The 17,434-nt window shown below is 48.7% G+C and overlaps 1 protein-coding gene across 1 annotated transcript in view; it reads right to left on the bottom strand.

Annotated features, from left to right (window-relative positions):
• The window catches only part of SCARB2 (scavenger receptor class B member 2), a 61,669-nt gene that overhangs the window by 31,552 nt on the left and 12,683 nt on the right, over window positions 1-17,434 (bottom strand). Inside the window, exon 2 of the mRNA XM_062198651.1 lies at window positions 3,246-3,403. Within this exon, the coding sequence (XP_062054635.1) occupies window positions 3,246-3,403 (158 nt within the window). The remainder of the gene's footprint in view (window positions 1-3,245; window positions 3,404-17,434) is intronic.

The raw sequence follows: 17,434 nt of genomic DNA, 5'->3' as shown, positions 1-17,434 counted from the left end.
AGTTCTAGTTCTAGTTTTTTGAAGAACTTCCCACCTGTTTTCTACAATGGCTGCGCTAATGTACATTCTTACCAACACGGAGAGTGGCAGTAGAACTTTCTGAGCTCAGGCATGATAGAATAGACTTGACAGCATGCAAGTCTTAGAAATGAAAAAGGGTTGACAACAGAGAAACAGTCGCTCTAGATGTGACAGTTGGGTAACATTCACGTCTAGAAAGTTCACAGAGTGGCAGGACACACCAGAACCCAGGTAGGCAGAAGGGCAGGGGGCTGGAGCGAGAAGCGTGACAAGGCAATGGGCTGGCGAACGTGGTAAGAACATCCAACCCATGTGGTAGGCAAAGGATGAGATGAGAATGATCCGGACACTCAGGAAGAAGGGAATGGTTCAGTCAAATATGGCGCTACAACCACTCCATTCAATATCAGCCCCAATAACACTTACAGGCTAGGACCCAACATGGGAAAACGCTGAGGAAGTAATATCAAGTGGATGTACATATCATGTGTACCAACATGCATATCCTATGCACACAGAGTATGATAACCACCTAAAAGTGAAGCCCACCCATGGAGAAACAGCTGACACCCACTAAAAGGTCAGCATTGGCTATCTGAGTCAGTGAAGCCATGGATGGGTAGTTTTTCCTCTTTTGTTGTACTACATTTTCAAGTTTAGCAATTATGTATACAGAATTTTATAATATAAAATATAGTTACCTTTTAATTCAATACTATGTACATTGTACATGTGGATTGCTATTTTGCAATCCAGCATTATTTAATGATCAATGAATAACTTTGCAAAACAACTCACGATGTATCCCTCACACCTTTTTTCTTACTATCAAAGCAAACAGAAAAACTAAGAAACCCAAAAAGGAGATATTTAACAGCAAGATATAAATTTGCAGATTGTAAATATTTGTGAGAAATACGAAAATCAGTTAAAAGAGTCTTTAGGAAAATTACTTTTTTAAATTGTTGAAATTTAAAGAGTAGGCACAATAGAAAAAGACCCCTGACAAAACATAAAATAGAATCTCAAAAAGGTGGCATGAGCCACGGGACACCTTCAATCTGACACAAATTCTGGGCAAATATGGCCCTGAGCAAAAGGCTCAGGCGGCAGAATGGCACTGTTCTCAGCCCTGCTCCAAGGTTGCTCAATCGGCAGCTTTAAAAAAAACGAAAATAGGCCCCTAAACCAGACCGACTGGTTTTTTATCAACATCACCTTTCCCCTAAAGCATTGGTACTCTGACCCCTCCTTCCCTTTGTCCCAGGTCCCCTGGCCACAGTCAGCAGTCACCTGAGCCACAGATCCCCTGTAAGTGCAGAGCGCCACAGCAGGGGCTGGGGCGCTGGGCTGTCCCGTGCAGCCTAAGTAACAGTATGATTGGGCCGCCAGCGGCTCAAGTAAGATCCACTGAATGACCGCAAAAGGCAAACAGAAGGCTCACAGACTCTGCGGAGGGGCCGGATGTCTCCCGCAAAAGCCATGTTTTTCTACAAATCCCAGATCTCACAATGCGTTCACGCCAGCTCGGAGCTCTGAGCAGCTGGCACCGCACCTGTGCGTGTGCCTAACAAAGCTGCTCACGGCCAGGGCACGACCTCACTTCTGAGCTTATCCTTGAGTTTCCAAGGTTAGATCCCCTGACTCCAGCTGAGTTCCCCATGTCCCGTGGTTTTTGATGATTCTTCCACTTGGGTCTATGGATTTCAATCACGGTTGAGGAGGCTTCCCTCACTGATTCCACGGAGATGTTCCAGACACTGCATATTCCGAGAGGGAAGGACTGGGTCTCTGGCCCTCCTGAGACTTCCAGCACACTGGGCAGGAGGATTTACAGACACACAGAGCGGTTGTTAACGTGCACGTAGTCAGCACGCTCATGGACTCACACACTAAGGCAGCGTTAGCGTGAAGGTCGGAGAGGCAGCGAGCTCACTTTTTTTTTTTTAAGATTTATTTATTTATTTGAAAGAAGTGAGAGTAAGAGTGAGAAAGAGAGCGATTGATCTTCTATTCACTGGTTCACTCCCCAAGTGGCTGCAACAGCCAGGGCTGGGCCAGACCAAACCCAAGAGCTACATCCAGGTCACCCCTGGTGGGTGGCAGGGGTCCAAGAACTTGGACCATCCTCCATTGTTTTCCTAGGCCGTTAGCAGGGAGCTGGATCAGAAATGGAGCGGCTGGGACTGAAACCGGCATCCATATGAGATGCCAGCATCGCAGCTGGTGGCTTAACCTGCTACGCCACAATGCCAGCCCCGGGAACTTTAAATCATGTATGTGGCTCATGTTAGATTTCTGGTCTCAAGCTCCAGCCTTCCATGCGCCACGGCCCCTTTGGTTAAAATCTCTAGCCCCTTTCTCAGACCAGCATTTACAGAAAATACACAGGGTTACAAAGGAAACCAGTTACAGCTCTCCCCCGTATCTGCAGGCCATGGGCTCCAGCCTTTCCCGCAGAAACAAAACCCACTGACGCTGTCTCTGCCATAAAATAAGGCAGCGTTTGCAAAGGGCCTGTGCACACCCCCTGTAAACCTTACATCCCCTTTAGATCCCTTGCGTTGCTGAGTACATGTAAATGTTATGTAAATAGTTGGGGTACTCTACTGTTTAAGGATCAATATCAGGAAAAAAGTCTGCTCTTGTTCGGTACAGACTCGGGGTAGTGCATGTGAGCAACATCAGAGGATTTGGGGGAATTTTTTAAATTTGCAATTGGTTGAATCCACAGATGAGGACCCCCATGACTAGGAAGGGCAGACTGCTCATTGAAATAGTTATCATTTCAAAACTCTGTGAGAACAGGTGTTTGCCGTGTGGTTAAGACACCACCTCCCACACAGGAGTGCCTGGGTTTCATTCCTGGCGCCAACTCCTGACTCCAGCTTCCTCCTAATGCAGACCCTAGGAGGCAGCAATGATGGCTCGAGTAACCGGGTTCCTGCCACCCTTATGGGAGACCTGGATTGAGTTCCTGGCTCTTGGCTCTGGCCTGGCCCAGCCCTGGCCATTGCAAGCATCTGGGGAGAGCAAGTGGATGTGAGTGAGCGTGCTCTCTCTTTCTCTGCCTTTTTGAATAAATGAAAGATTTTATGCAAAGCCACGCTCGGGTGAGGCGCCGCGCATGCGCGCAGAGCAGCAGTGCTCAGCACCAAAGCCTGATCGAGCCCCCTCGTGGGAGGTGGCGCGGGACTCGGGGGCAGGGCGCGGTCAGGACTCACCTGTAGGTGTACGGCCCCACTTCTTGTAACAGCGGCTTCTCTCCTCTGAGGATCTCCTCCGGATTGGTGACGTTGAAGAAATAGAACTGGGTGTACACGGGCAGAGGGGGCTTCTCCCAGGAGTCGAAGATCTCGGTGCCGTTCCTTAGCACTACGTTCTAGAAAACAGAGCCAAAGGAGACTCCTCAGGTGGAGAGAGCGACGGCTTTGAAGACGGGAAGAGGAGCCAGGGACGCTGGGGGCTCCGACCCCCCCCCCCCCATCTGACTCATTTCACTGGCGTTCAAGTGCGATCGCACACAGCCCCGTGAGGCTGTGCAAGGGACGGGCACCGGAGACAGAGCTCACGGCTGGGAACGTGGCCTTACCAAAACCCAGAACACCTGCTGTGCGCCCACAGACCCTGGCGCTGTTTGGAAGACTGTGCCCATGGCCCAGCGGCCATGGAAGGCAGGTGTTCTGAGAAGTGTGGACACTCTCCGTTTGCCCAGTGACAACAGAACAGGAAGACTGGCCCAGGAAGGCTAGGGTTAGTCCCATCTGAGGTGGGGCTGATGTGGGATAGCTTAAATAGACCATTTTAAGTTCATGAGCTAGAAGCCACACCTCCTTCAACCTGTGTTGCCATGTTCACCCACCTGTCAATCAGGGGGCCCCTCCCCAGGAAGCACCTCCTCTTACCCAGGACGCGGGGGTGGTACTTGGTAAGCACTTCCATTTTTTAAATCTCATAACAGCTACAAAGCGTGGATGCACTCCCTCTGCTCCAGGTGGACTCAGTATGAACAGAGCAGGGTATGAGAACGCCTTTTCTTTGGCCCCATTCTCCCTTAATAAAGCCCTAATGGGCCTGTGTATCTTCTCACTTTGTAAATAAAGTTTACCACACTGCATGCCGTGTTTGGACCTGTATGTAAAATCCTTCCCTAAGTAAAAGGCAAGAACCTGGAAAGTTAATTCAGGTCCAATCCTAGCTCATAACAGAACCACATCCATGCCTTCTGCCCCCACCCCCAGGGGTTCCACCTGCACTTTTTGTTCTTTCTTTATTTGAAAGATAGAGATGGAGGAGGGGGAGAAAGAACCATTCACTGGTTCAGTCCCCAAACAGCGCAATGGCCAGGTATGAGCCAGGAGCCAAGAACTCCATCTGGACATCCTATGTGGGTGGCAGGGGTTCAAGCACTTGGGTCATTTTCTCCTGCCTTCCCAGGCACGTCAGCAAGGAGCTGGATCAGAACTGGAGCACCTGAGACTCGAACCGGTGCTCCAATATGGGAAGCTCAGGGCTTAACCCATTGCATGGACCCCTCCACCCTCCACCCTCAGTGTAGTTTAAAGATCTCCTGCTGTTTGAGATTCTCAAAGCAGTGTTCCAGTGGGCTGAGCAGACGGGGTGGGTCACATAGGAAGCAAGGGGCTGAAGAAAGCAGCCACCAAGAACAAAAGTGGATCGGTCACTTCGAAGTTGCTCCACTCTGGAGGGAGGGCCCAGGGAAAGGCAGAAAAGGAACTCCTCGGCTACCTCCTTTTGGCAAGGACTCACGCAGAGGGCACATCATCATCCTGCCACCGAAACCGGCCCATGTGGGGAATGTGGTCGCTGTCGAGTTCTCCAAAGATCAGGGGACTCGGCCTGGGGACAGCGGCGACCCCCTGTGGGGTTTTAGTCTGGCCTGTTGGTGCCTGGTGCAGAGGTTCCCTCCGGAACAATAGCCTCCTATCAGTTTTGCTGCTCCCTGCCAATGCTCCAGAACTGTGAAACAATAAGTTCCCATTGTCAGAGCCGGGCACCTGCGGCACAATAAGTTCCCATTGTCAGAGCCGGGCACCTGCGGCGTTTCTTACAGCAACCCCAGAAACCAACACCCCGCTGCTCCACTCTCCCGGATTGGCCAGGTGACTGCATTTCACTGACAGGATGTGGGCAGCCTGGCGCCGCACCCGTTCAGGGCCACGCCCTTCAGATGCATGGCCTGATTCGCTCAGGTGATTGACAGACGAGCGCACCACAGGAGCTGAGGATCCCTCAGCGAAGGTCCTAAAACACAGACCAGACGCGAAGCTGGAAGCCTGGCGTTCAGCTGAGCCAGCGGGGCTCAAACTGGGGCCAGCCTCACACCCGCCAGGATGAAGCAGGTGTTCCTGGGAGAAGCTGCTGAGTGAGACTTGTTTGTTACTCATCACTGCCACAGCTGCCTGATAAATGCAGGGCCCAAGGTTAACAGGCAGAAAACCAACACGCGGTCATCGGAACAGCCCTCAGTCTGCTACTGGAGACTGTACTGCAGTGCCAGCATCCCATGTGGGCGCCAGTTCAAGTCCCGGCTGCTCCACTTCTGATCCAGCTCTCTGCTATGACCTGGGAGAGCAGTAGAAGATGGCCCAAGTCCTCGGGCCTCTGCACCCATGTGGGAAACTCAGAAGAAACTCCTGGCTCCCGGCTTAGGATCAGCACAGCTCCGACCGTTGCGGCCATCTGGAGAGTGAACCAATGGTTGGAAGACCTTTCTCTCTCTCTGCCTCTCTGTAACTCTGTGTTTCAAATTAATAAATAAATATTTTTAAAAATTCACGAATAGAAAAAAATAACTTCAGGAAAAAATGTATAAAGAAAATCAAAAGAGGACAGTGGGATTCAGTCTTCTGATGCCAGGTGGCCAGGGAAACAGCAGGACTCAGACCGCAAGGAAAGCAGCTCCTGCTGTCACCTGTCACTCCTGCAGTGAGGCTCTGAGTGACAGTAAACACGGGGACCAGCTTCAGAGCGTGAAGCAGACCACACACTAAAAACCTACTGTGCCACAGCACATAACAGCCTGTCGGAGTGTAGTAACTGGGCCTCCAATATGGTACAGTGTGACAGAACTTAATGATATAGCTCCACCATCCAGTAGGAAATACCCCCAAGAAGCTCTGCAGAAAATAAAATAAATGACTACAGAAAGAGCAATGCAGGAAACCAGGCAAGTCTAAGCAGAGTTAGTCATGCGGAACCCTGCAAGTGAACTTGCGCCCACAAGCCAGCAGCGTGCAGAGCTGGCCATCCCAGGTGGTCTGCACCCAGGTCCAGACAGCAGGCTTCTATCCAAACAATTTATCATTGCAGCCGTCTTGGTCTGAACCATCCGTGCGTGCAATGGAACGAGTTGAGATCAGACAGACAAGACAGAGAAATTTAAAGACAAGACTTCCAGCTTTGGGCCTCCGTGGGCACAGTCTCCACCTCCTGCTCCAGGTGTGGGGAGACTTAACCAGCCACCTTAGGCAGCTACCTAAGAGCTCTGTGGTATTGACTTTTCTCTCCCAAAGAGAAGTCTGAGCCATCTGGGGGAGGGGTGAAGATAGTCAGCTCAAGCTCAGGGTGCAAGGAACACAGGGACCACAAAGTCCTCCAGGAGTGACAAGATGAACTCTGACCCCATGATGGAACAATGACATAAGCCTCAGCCATTCTCCCTTATTGCCCAAAATAGATAAACATTGGAATGTATTCCTTGCCTTTGAAACTTAATTGGGTCTCACACCCTATTGCCTTCATACCCCACCCCTTACAGCCACCTGAAATGCCAGGTGCTCTGAACACCTGAAAGACCAGTTCCAGGAATTCCCCTCCGCCTGGCCTGCTGTCCCCCATCCCACCCCCATCCCCAGCCCTCCTAAAATATGAAAAGACCCAGCCCCTGGGGGTCGGGGCCTTCTGCCACGTGTCCCATCAGTGTGCACGTGAGCAGTTGGTCACCCACCTCTACGGATTTGTTTTCTCTGAATAAATTCGGTCTGGCTGTAAATTCGTACATTGCCTCCTCTCTATTCTGAGCCTCTTTTCCTAACATTTTGCTGCCCCATGTGAGGAGGCACCAATCTGCAACTCTTTTCCTAACACCCTGAGGCCCTGGAAGGTCCAAAGCCGCTGTCTACTTAAGGTCAGGGCTGGTCTGGCCCCCAGAACAGCTTTACTACTCTCTGCCATCTAACCTCTGCAGACAACTGTTCAATGAATCAGGCAGGGGGCCGGCGCTATGGCATAGTGGGCTAAACCTCCGCCTGTGACGCCAGCATCCACATGAATGCCAGTTCGTGTCCCAGCTGCTCCTCTCTGATTCAGCTCTCTGCTATGGCCTGGGAAAGCAGTATAGGATGGCCCAAACACTTGGGCCCATGCACCCACGTGAGAGACCCGGAAGACTCCTGGCTTCAGATCGGCCCAGCTGTGGCCACTGTGGCCATTTGGGGAGTGCACCAGCAGTTGGAAGACCTCTCTTTCTGACTCTTCCTCTGTCTATAACTCTGCCTCTCAAATAAATAAATAAAAATCTAAAAATAAGCAGATAAGTCAGGCAGAATCTACTATCCATTTTAGTTACCCAATATATGGGGTGTCTCTCGAACGAAAAGTATACATATTGCACCTAAAACCAGCTCAGGCACGTACATTTAAGCACTCTAGAACTCACGAGTTCATTATGAGATGGTCCACCATGTCAATTGCAGTAATTTTTCTTTCTAGAGGATTTTGAAAGCCCATGTGATATCTGTAGAGCAGGTGGTACCACAAGCCACAAGCCTCTGCTCCATGTGTAATTCTGTCCTACTTGTCAAGCAGAATGCCCCCTTTCCCCAGGATGCACCTTTTCATCATCCCAGACGGGGAGCCAGGACACCATGGAAATATGGAGATTAAGGCTGAGCCGCGGCTCAACAGGCTAATCCTCCGCCTACGGCACCGGCACACCGGGTTCTAGTCCCGCTTGGGGCACCGGATTCTGTCCCGGTTGCCCCTCTTCCAGGCCAGCTCTCTGCTGTGGCCCGGGAGTGCAGTGGAGGATGGCCCAGGTCCTTGGGCCCTGCACCCCATGGGAGACCAGGAGAAGCACCTGGCTCCTGGCTTCGGATCAGCGTGGTGCACGGGCCACAGCGCACCGGCCACGGCGGCCATTGGAGGGTGAACCAACGGCAAAGGAAGACCTTTCTCTTTCTCTCTCACTGTCCACTCTGCCTGTCAAAAAAAAATATGGAGATTAAGCTCCCCATGAATTCTATGGCGATATCACAAATCTCCCTGGTGGCTTCCATGGCTGCAGAGGTACCTGGACCTCATGAAACAGACCAATAACTGACTAGAGCTGGAGTGCTGGCTGTTTCCCTTCCCCCACCCCTTTCTCCCTTTGGTCCTCTCGGAGTCGGACAACCCCTGCTCACGTGTACATGGGTGTGTATCCACTTTCTCACCTTTTGAGTACAATTTACTTCAGACTAAGAATTCCTGTGTTTGTGCATGGCAACAGCGGGGAATACAAGTTAAACCCCTTCTCCTGCAACACATGGATGTTAAAAAGCCTGGCCTGACCCCACGCATGGAAGGACCCTCCCTTTCTTCTTCACAGATCTCTAGAAAAGAACAGGGCAACACTTTTCCTTCCCCGAGGAATTCCTGGACAATCCTTTGCCCTGCACAGATCACGCGTTTCTTCAAATCCCACTGTTATATTTGAAACATGGAGTTACAGGAGACGTCAAAGTCTCAGGGTTGAATGATGGAGTCTTCACTTCCGAAAGCCAGGGCCTGCATGTGCTCATGTGCTTATGTGCTCTGCAAATCATGCAGCCCCGATAGAGCCCAGGGGTAAGCTGACAAAGGCAAAAACCACATCTTGTTGGGAGTTCATTACAAAGCTAAGCATCTGTCACAGAAGCTGGAGCAAGCACGGTTACCCTGATCTCGGGGCATCGAATACATTTCCTGGAACTTACTGTAAACAAACCCTATGGATAACATTCTTACAAGATTAGTTTTTGAGTAGGTAGTGGTTGTGCGATTGGTTTGAAAAAAAAAAAAAATTGAGGACACCCAGGGACAAAATGGAGTGACTCTGGTCAGGCCACAGCTCACTGGCACCTCACCATAACACCTCACATGGGAATTCTCTTAGGGGAAAAGTGGTGGGCACAGAAAACATCTCAGAATTGAAACGCACCGGGGTCAGCATGAAGCAGGTGCAATGAGCAACCCTAAGATGAAAAAGAAAATGCAAGCTCCTCAGGATGGTGACCTAGTAGGTTACCTGTTGGCTTCTCCAAACAGTCTTGACCTCCCCACCCCTCCCCCAAAAAGGGTAGGATTTTGTTTACTTTTTCTTTAATATTTTTCTTTAATATTTCCTATAATTCGTAGGACAATGCACTTCCTGGGAAAAGATGTGTTACATCAATGAAACACAATACTAGAAAATCTACTGGCTCCCTACACCTGTGCTTGTAGGAAGCTGGGAAAGAAGAACCTGGTAGAAGCAGTCAGCGGAGTGGAAGAGGCAAGATGGAGTCCTGTGGCGCAGTGGGTTAAAGCCCTGGCCTGAAGCGCCGGCATCCCATATGGGCGCCAGTTTGAGACCCGGCTGCTCCACTTCCGATCCAGCTCTCTGCTATGGCCTGGGAAAGCAGTAGAAGATGGCGCAAGTCCCTGGGCCCCTGCACCCATGTGGGAGACCTGGAAGAAGGTTCTGGCTCCTGGCTTCCGATCAGCTCTGTGGCCATTGTGGTCATCTGGGGAAGAATGGAAGAACTGTCTCTCTCTCTCTCTCTGGCTTGACCTCTCTGTAACTCTTTCAAATAAAGTAAAATAAAAATCTTAAAAAAAAAAAAAAAAAGATGGAGTCCTGGGACAGGAAGAGAAAGGCTCTGGGGATGGGAGGAGGCAGAGGGGGACTTGGGGGGCCCCACCTATCATCCTCCTGCAGCCGGGGCTCCAGGCACTTGTCAGAGATTGTTACTGTGCGTTTCTTCATTCGATTTCTTTAAACTCGCAAGGGAAGGGAACATCTGGCCAGAGGGCTGTAAAAGACCCGTGAAATCACCTGGTCTGGCCCTGCTATGGCCACCACAGGTGAGACTCAGAATTGAATAAATCTACAGCAGGCTAATTTTTAAGTTCACAATTGTGGATGGCCCGGGATTGATGTTATAAATATGCACATGGTCCTTGGCAGAGCAAAGGTTCCCCACTCCCGCAAGGGTCAAATCTAGGAAACATGTACTTCTAGCCTGAACACTGGAGGAGGAAGTTTAAGAAACCTGCTCGGTAATCAGGTTCATCCACACTTTCCGGCTTCGTAATCCCCAGGTCTCAGAAGGCAGTCAAATAAATAAGATCTCAGGTCCTTTCTCACACTAAAACCCTCCACCTGGGAAGATGCTTGTCAGGGAAAAGTGGCGAGGAGTAAGTGAGCTAAAGGAACCTCCCTGAGAATAACAGGAAGAGGGACCTGGGGCAGCCAGTAGGGGGCGTGGCTGTTCCTGGAGCCAGGGTTCCTAGGCTGCTGAGTGCAGCTGGGGCAGGATCAGGCCGGTCTTTGTTTTGCAAGGCCCAGACAAGTCCCTTCTCTTTGTAACCACCCCTACTGGTCTATTAGCATTTCAGAAAACTTGAGTTTTTATACTTTCTTTTTTTAAAGTATGAGAACAATTTTTTTTTCTGCTTATAGAAGTAATTTATTTCTGTTGTTAAAAAATGGAAACAGTGCAGAAAACAACAGAAAGAATGGAAGACACTCCTAATCCTAACCCACAGAGGTAAATGCCATCGAACACTGAGTATGGAGGCTTAGAAATTGGAGAAAGCTTAAAAGATTAAAATCTTAAATCAGCCCTAGTTCACCATCTTCATGTCTGCACTTGATCTGATAGTCCTGTCCATATACAGACATATTTTGCATCTGTGGTTTTTTTTTTTTTTAATTTAAGATTTATTTATTTACTTGAGAGGCAGAGTTACAGAGAGAGAGAGAGGGAGAGACAAAGAGAGGTCCTCATCTACCTGTTCACTCCCCAAATGGCCACAATGGCCAGAGCTGGGCTCATCAAAGCCAGGAGCTTCTTCCAAATCTCTCACATGGGTGCAGAGGCCCCAGCACTTGGGCCATCTTCCACTGCTTTCCTTGGCCACAAGCAAAGAACTGGATTGGAAGTGGAGCAGCCGGGACTTGAACCGGTGCCCCCATGGGATACTAGCACTGCAGATGGTTGCCCAACCTGCTACACCACAGTGCCAGCCCTCATCAGTGGTTTTTTCCATTTAACTTAGCCCATGAAGTATGTTTCCGATTTCTACTTAGTCTTTTCATTTTAAGGGCTGTTTTCCGCTCTAAGTTATAAGTTATCATAATTTTCTAAGGCATTCTTTTCCTGTTGAACTTTCTGTTTATTTCCAGTTTTATGCCAACTCCCTGTGGTTTCAACCTAAACTGGATTATACGCAGGGCTGGAGAGGGATCCAGACTAAAGACTTTCCCCTTCACAGTTGCTAGGTTGTTGACATCTCAGCAGACTCATGGAAGTCTTTTTTAATTCACACACTGCACTGGATTCTTCTCAACCCCAACCGGAAGCAGTAAAAACCAAGTTCACGGCCACCATTTATGCAGCACCTCGAGTGTCGATATGTCCTGAGATAAGCACTCAGCCCAAACCTCACTTCATGCTTGTCACAATCCCAGTGAGCCCCTTCTAAAGCACCTCTTCCCTGTGTGAACACAGGCAGTGCAGTCCAGTGGCTGGGAGAGTTAGACTGAAACCAGACTCTGAAAGGATTACTGCAAAGGGGGGCGGGCTGTATTATCTCCAAGTATCTCAGTGTTAAGCAGACAGAGAGGAAGGAGGCGGAAGGTTGGGAGCATGGGCAGGAGGGAGGAGGAGGAGGGAAGTATCTATGTTCCTAAATCTGTATACATGAAATACATGAAATTTGTATACATTAAATAAAAAAAAGACAAAAAACAAACAAAAAAAGCATGTATCTTATCAATACTTCAAAATTAAAGTTATTATTAGACTTAAAAAAAAAAGAGTTTCTGTTTTCTGGGGAGGAGTGAACAAGCTGGAAAGAGCAGGTGTGGGCAGGGCCATAGAGGGAACCCTGAGGCTGGCCTGTGCCGAGGGCAGGGCGTCTGCCGACGAGCACCCCAGTGGAGACTTCAGACTGGGGAAGGACTGGACACTTCACTTATTAAAGAAAATCATGTCAGGCTGACGGACACTAGCAACCAGCAAGGGTGAGCGAACACCTGGTTTACCTGGCCTGGTTGGCCTCCAACTCTTGGGCAACCGAAGTGCAAAGACAGACAGAAGAGTTTCTAGGTAGCAGGGCAGAACCCTTCCCAGCAGGTGGTGAGCCCGCTGTGCTGACACGGTCAGCAGTCCCACTTGAACCTGTTCCGCCAACTTTCAGCATCAAAATGAGCGTTCTGCAGATAATTGTTTAGTCGAGTTAGGAGACTCCTTAACTACACAGAGCAAAAGCAGACTACCAGAACAGCAACAGCAGGGGGACAGCGTGCCAGTCACAGCAGACGGCAGACTGTGTTACAGCCTCGGGCTCCCCCTCCAGTCTGCCTGCACCCCTACGGCAGGTCTCCGGCGACTGCGTCCAGACCCCTTCTCAGATCCCCCTTGGACTCTTGCCCCCAAGAGTTGCTGGCTGCTTCTTAATCCTGAACGTGTCTCCCTCCCTCCAGCCCACAAGGTTGGATGTTCCCAGGGAACACTCTGTACATCCCAGAGCAGACTGTGGGGTGTGTGTGTATACGAGCGCGAGAGGGAGAACAGAGGGAAGTTGTAAATACAGCTGCCAGCATTGCTAAAACAGTTGCATCTTTATTTTGATCTCCTGTCAGCTCGGAGGACAATCACCATTATTAGCGCAGCAGCTGCAACTTCCTCTAAGTCTGCCGGAGTCACAGGGGCTCTGTGGACATCCTCCCAGTCTCTACACTGACCGTGCAACGTAAGAATCTGCATTTGGGGGGCAGGTGTTTGGTGCGCTCCTTAAGATGCTGCTTGGGATGCCTACATCTCATATTGGAGGACCTGATTCAAGTCCCCACTCTGCTTCTGATCCAACTTCCTGTAATGCAGACCCTGGGAGGCAGCCGTGATGGCTCAAGTAGTTAGATCCCTGCCACCCACAGCGAAGACCTAGATTGAGCTCCAGGCTCCTGGCTTTGGCCTGGTCCAGCCCTGGCTGTTGTGGGCAGTTCGGGGAGTGAACCAGTGGATGTGAAATCCCTCTTTGTTACGTCTGTTTCTTTGCCTTACAAAATAAATAAAATATATAAACAATTACTAGTTTTAAAAAAAGAATTCCCATCTACAGGTAAAGAAGTGCTGGCACTAGCTTGCCCAAGCCACAAAGCTAAATAAGTTCAATCAACTCCAACCAAGTCCAGGTGCCACCCACTGCTCCCCAGGGGAGATTCACTAGATTTTCCAAATAAAAACACAAGATGCCCGTTACATGTGAGTTTCAGATAAACAACTTTTTAACATACCTGTGTCCCCAATACTGCCTGGGCTATGTCAAAAATGCTTTGAATTTTACGAGATGCATGTGGAAGGATTTAGGGTCAAGGTGATATAAAGTTGGCAACTTATACTTGAATGATTAGAGAGCATTTCAGAGAGATGCAGTAGCTATGGCACGGTGTTAACTAAGAAACCAAAGTGAACCCGAATATCACAGCAGACACATTCCTACTAAAACAGTACTTGCTGTCTGTCTGATTCAAGTGCGCCTGGTGCCCTGTACTTATCTGGCAAGCCCAGCCTCAAGGCACAGCCAAGCGGAAGAAAAACGCCACGCTGGACTCTGACCCCTGCAGACTTCCTGGGCAGCTGTGTGAGGTCATGGTCAGCTCCTGGTCAGGAACCTGAGAAAAGGGAGAACTCCAGAGCTTCCGATGGGTGACTGCTCAGCCCAGGTATGCCAATGCCCCCAAAGGTGCTCCCGAGTCCCACGCCATAGGATGGCCGGGGAGAGACTGCCAGTCTCCTTGCTCTTCTAATTTCTGTCCCCCAGACACAGTGCATTCAAGCGTGTACTGCCCGAGCCTGCGCTGCAAAGGCAGGCTTAGAAACCAGCAAATCAAAACCTCGGGCCTGGAGAACGCCTGGCACAGAAGTCATGCATTCTGCCAGATACAAGGAGCCAGTATCCCCGCTCAAAGGAGCTCTTTGCCTTCTGAGCATAAAGCCATGGCTGGGAACAACTGACCCCTCACTGAGGGCTCACGGTGGTGCTGGCGGCCACCAGCCCAACCTTGTCATCAGCTGAGCTGTGTTGCTTCCACTAGAGCACAGATCACTCTAAGGGCCCCAGTCAATTCCACAATGTGACTGTAGGTAGTGTTCATTAATTGTGGGCAAGCAGAGCGTGATGACTTTTTTCCCAACACAATACTGTGATTCTACCACTAAAACAAATGATGGAAGGATTAGCAAATGATGTGGCGAATCTGCAGTACCAACAGTTAAATTGATAACCTGGACAGAACAGCTCACTCTCCAGTTAATCAGCTCATATGGATATCCTGAGAGTTTTCTCTGGGCCCCAAAGGCATAGGCCCTGGCCTTAAGAAGAAACTTAGCTAAGGACACCAGAGTCACATAGATTCACGAGCAAGAAAATATTGTTGCCTAAGGCAAAAATACTTGCATCTCATAGTAAATTATCAGTCTCCAGAAATTTCTATATTCATACTAGATTTAGAAAAGACCTCCAAAATGACAAATAGTCTACAAATGTGCAGCAAAAGTCAAGCATTGCTTCCAACCTGTGCTCACACGTGAGGCTACTGAGTTGTTACCTTCAACAGGTAAATGTTACTCTGCTCTCTCCCTGCTCGCCCTACCTTGTGTAGAGAAAACCTGGAACAAAGGAAAGGAAATGGAACACTCCCAAAATCCACACTAGGACCATTAGTACATAGGCTTATTTCCTCTGGCCTTTTACCTGTATGTGTGTGTGTGTGTATACATATATGTTATATATATGTATGTATACATATATATTACATATATAATTGAAATGATGTGTTTTATATGTATTATTTTATATCAAGTTTTTGTCACTCATCTTTTAGAAATAATTGTCTTTGCTACTGAATAGTTTTCTAAGATTTATTTTTATTTTATTTGAAAGAGTTATAGACAGAGGTAGAGACAGAGAGAGAGAAGTCTTCCATCCACTGGTTGCCTCCCAAAATGGCTGCAATGGCTGGAGCTGAGCCGATCTGAAGCCAGAAGCCAGGAGCTTCTTCCTGGTCTCCCATGTGGGCATAGTCCTTGGGCCATCCTCCGCTGTTTCTCAGGCACATTAGCAGAGAGCTGGATCAGAAGTAGAGCAGCCAGGACTCACCAGTCCTTGTTCAATGGGATGCCAGAACTGCAGGCTGGGGCTTTAACCCGCTGCACCATAGCTCCAGCCCCTGAATAATTTTTGAAAGTATTATCTTAACATGTCTGTATACTTATTTATTGAACAGTGTTAACTCAGTTCATTTAATGATCCTCTTATTATGGGACATTTGTGTTGTTTTGTACTGCAGTAAATGTTCTTTTATTTCCCTTTAATTTATTTGAGGAGCAGAAGGACAAAAGAGGGAGGGAGGGAAAGAGGGAGAGGGAGAGGGAGAGGGAGATGGAGAGGGAGAGGGACAAACAGAGAGCTTCCATCTGCTGGCTCACTCCCCAAATACCTGCAACAGCTGGGACTGGGCCAGGCCAAAGCTAGGAGCTACGAACTCAACCCAAGTCTCATGTGGGTGGCAGAGACCCAACCTTGAGCCCTCACCTATGCCTCCCAGGGTGTGCATTGTCAGGAAGCTCAAATCTGCAGCAGGGCCAGGACGGGAACCCAGGCACTGCTACATGGGATGTGGACATCCCAAGCAATGTCTTACCTCTGACGCCCACCCCTGCAGTGAATGTTCTTGAATATCTTTGCTCAAGTCATCAATTAACTTCTTAGACTGGACTCCTAGAATTGTAATTACTGGGTCAGAGTTTGGACAAACTCATGAGACTTTAGATACTCCCTAGTTGCTTCCAGAAGGCATGCATGAGCAACCATCTCAGCATATCCACACCAAGACTGGTGTTTAAGATGTTCTGGAAATCTTTGCCTATTTAATAGTCACAAAATAGCACCTTGTTATTTGAACTTGCATTTCTCGGATGACACAAGTGTAAGTACAATTGTTGCCAACATCCAAGGGTGATTGGTTCTAGGACTCCTGGTTGTTACCAGAATCCATGGATGTTCAAGTCCCTTATGTATAAAATGGTGCAGTATTTGAATATAACCTAGACACATCCTCCCATATACTTAAAATCATCTCTAGATTACCTGTAACACCTAAAACAATGGAAATGCTAAGTAAATAGCTGCTATTCTATACTGGCTCAAGGAAAAAGTCTGTATATTACCAGATTCAATTATTTGAAACTCTTTAAAACAAAAGTAGAAAAATTCTTCAACCAGTCTTCATCTGAAAGTTCAGCAGACAGATGGCCAGAGGTAGGGCTGACAGTGGTCTCTGTACTGGTAGCAGTGGGCATGGAGCCTCTGGCCCAGCAATGGATTAGACATAGGGTAGCTGGATGTTGACCACTGGGCACCGATGTGACTTATAGCCACAAGCCACACCTCCTCAAAGCCAGCCTGACTGTGACCTATAGGAAAGGCAACACCAAGAGAGTCCCTGAACCAGCTGTCCTGGGTGAGCCACTTCCAAATGATAAAAATAAGCACTCGGGGAGCTGCACGAGGCTATAATGGGAACTAGCACTACCGTGAAGGTCACTTGGAGGACTAGGCACACTGCTGGTTGTTCCTGAAGGCCATCAGAGGAGTACGTAACAACTACACACAACTTAGGCGTGCACGTTGCACCTCCACAATCTAAACCCACCTGTTCTGAGAATCTGCCCTGATGCCGTATGAGCAACTCCTGTTGGATTACAAATGAACAAAACACACCAAACATCAATATGCTAGTTGGTTTGGTTTGGCTTTAAAAATTGCTCCTGAAAGTTTAACAAACCCAACCCAGACACTTATGGTAATACATGTAAGTAATTTCCACAACTTACATTTACTCTCTGCTGAGCTGAAGGAAATGAGAATTCTACCTTTATCATTGGACATTTTTTTTTTTAAATACCAGAACAAATAGATTGGCATTCACTGTTTTACTGTCACTGTTGTTTAACTCATTTTTACTGTTAATTCCACTGTCATAGTTTTCGCTAATGAGATCTGACAGTTCAGATGAGCTGCTGCTCTCCCTCAAAATACACACAGGGCAATATATATGGGTGAAGAGATATCCCCCAAAACCTCCTGGACAAACAACACC

The sequence above is a fragment of the Lepus europaeus genome, chromosome 8, assembly GCF_033115175.1.
Source record: "Lepus europaeus isolate LE1 chromosome 8, mLepTim1.pri, whole genome shotgun sequence".
NCBI lineage: Eukaryota > Metazoa > Chordata > Mammalia > Lagomorpha > Leporidae > Lepus > Lepus europaeus.
This window is presented reverse-complemented; position numbering and strand designations above follow the sequence as displayed.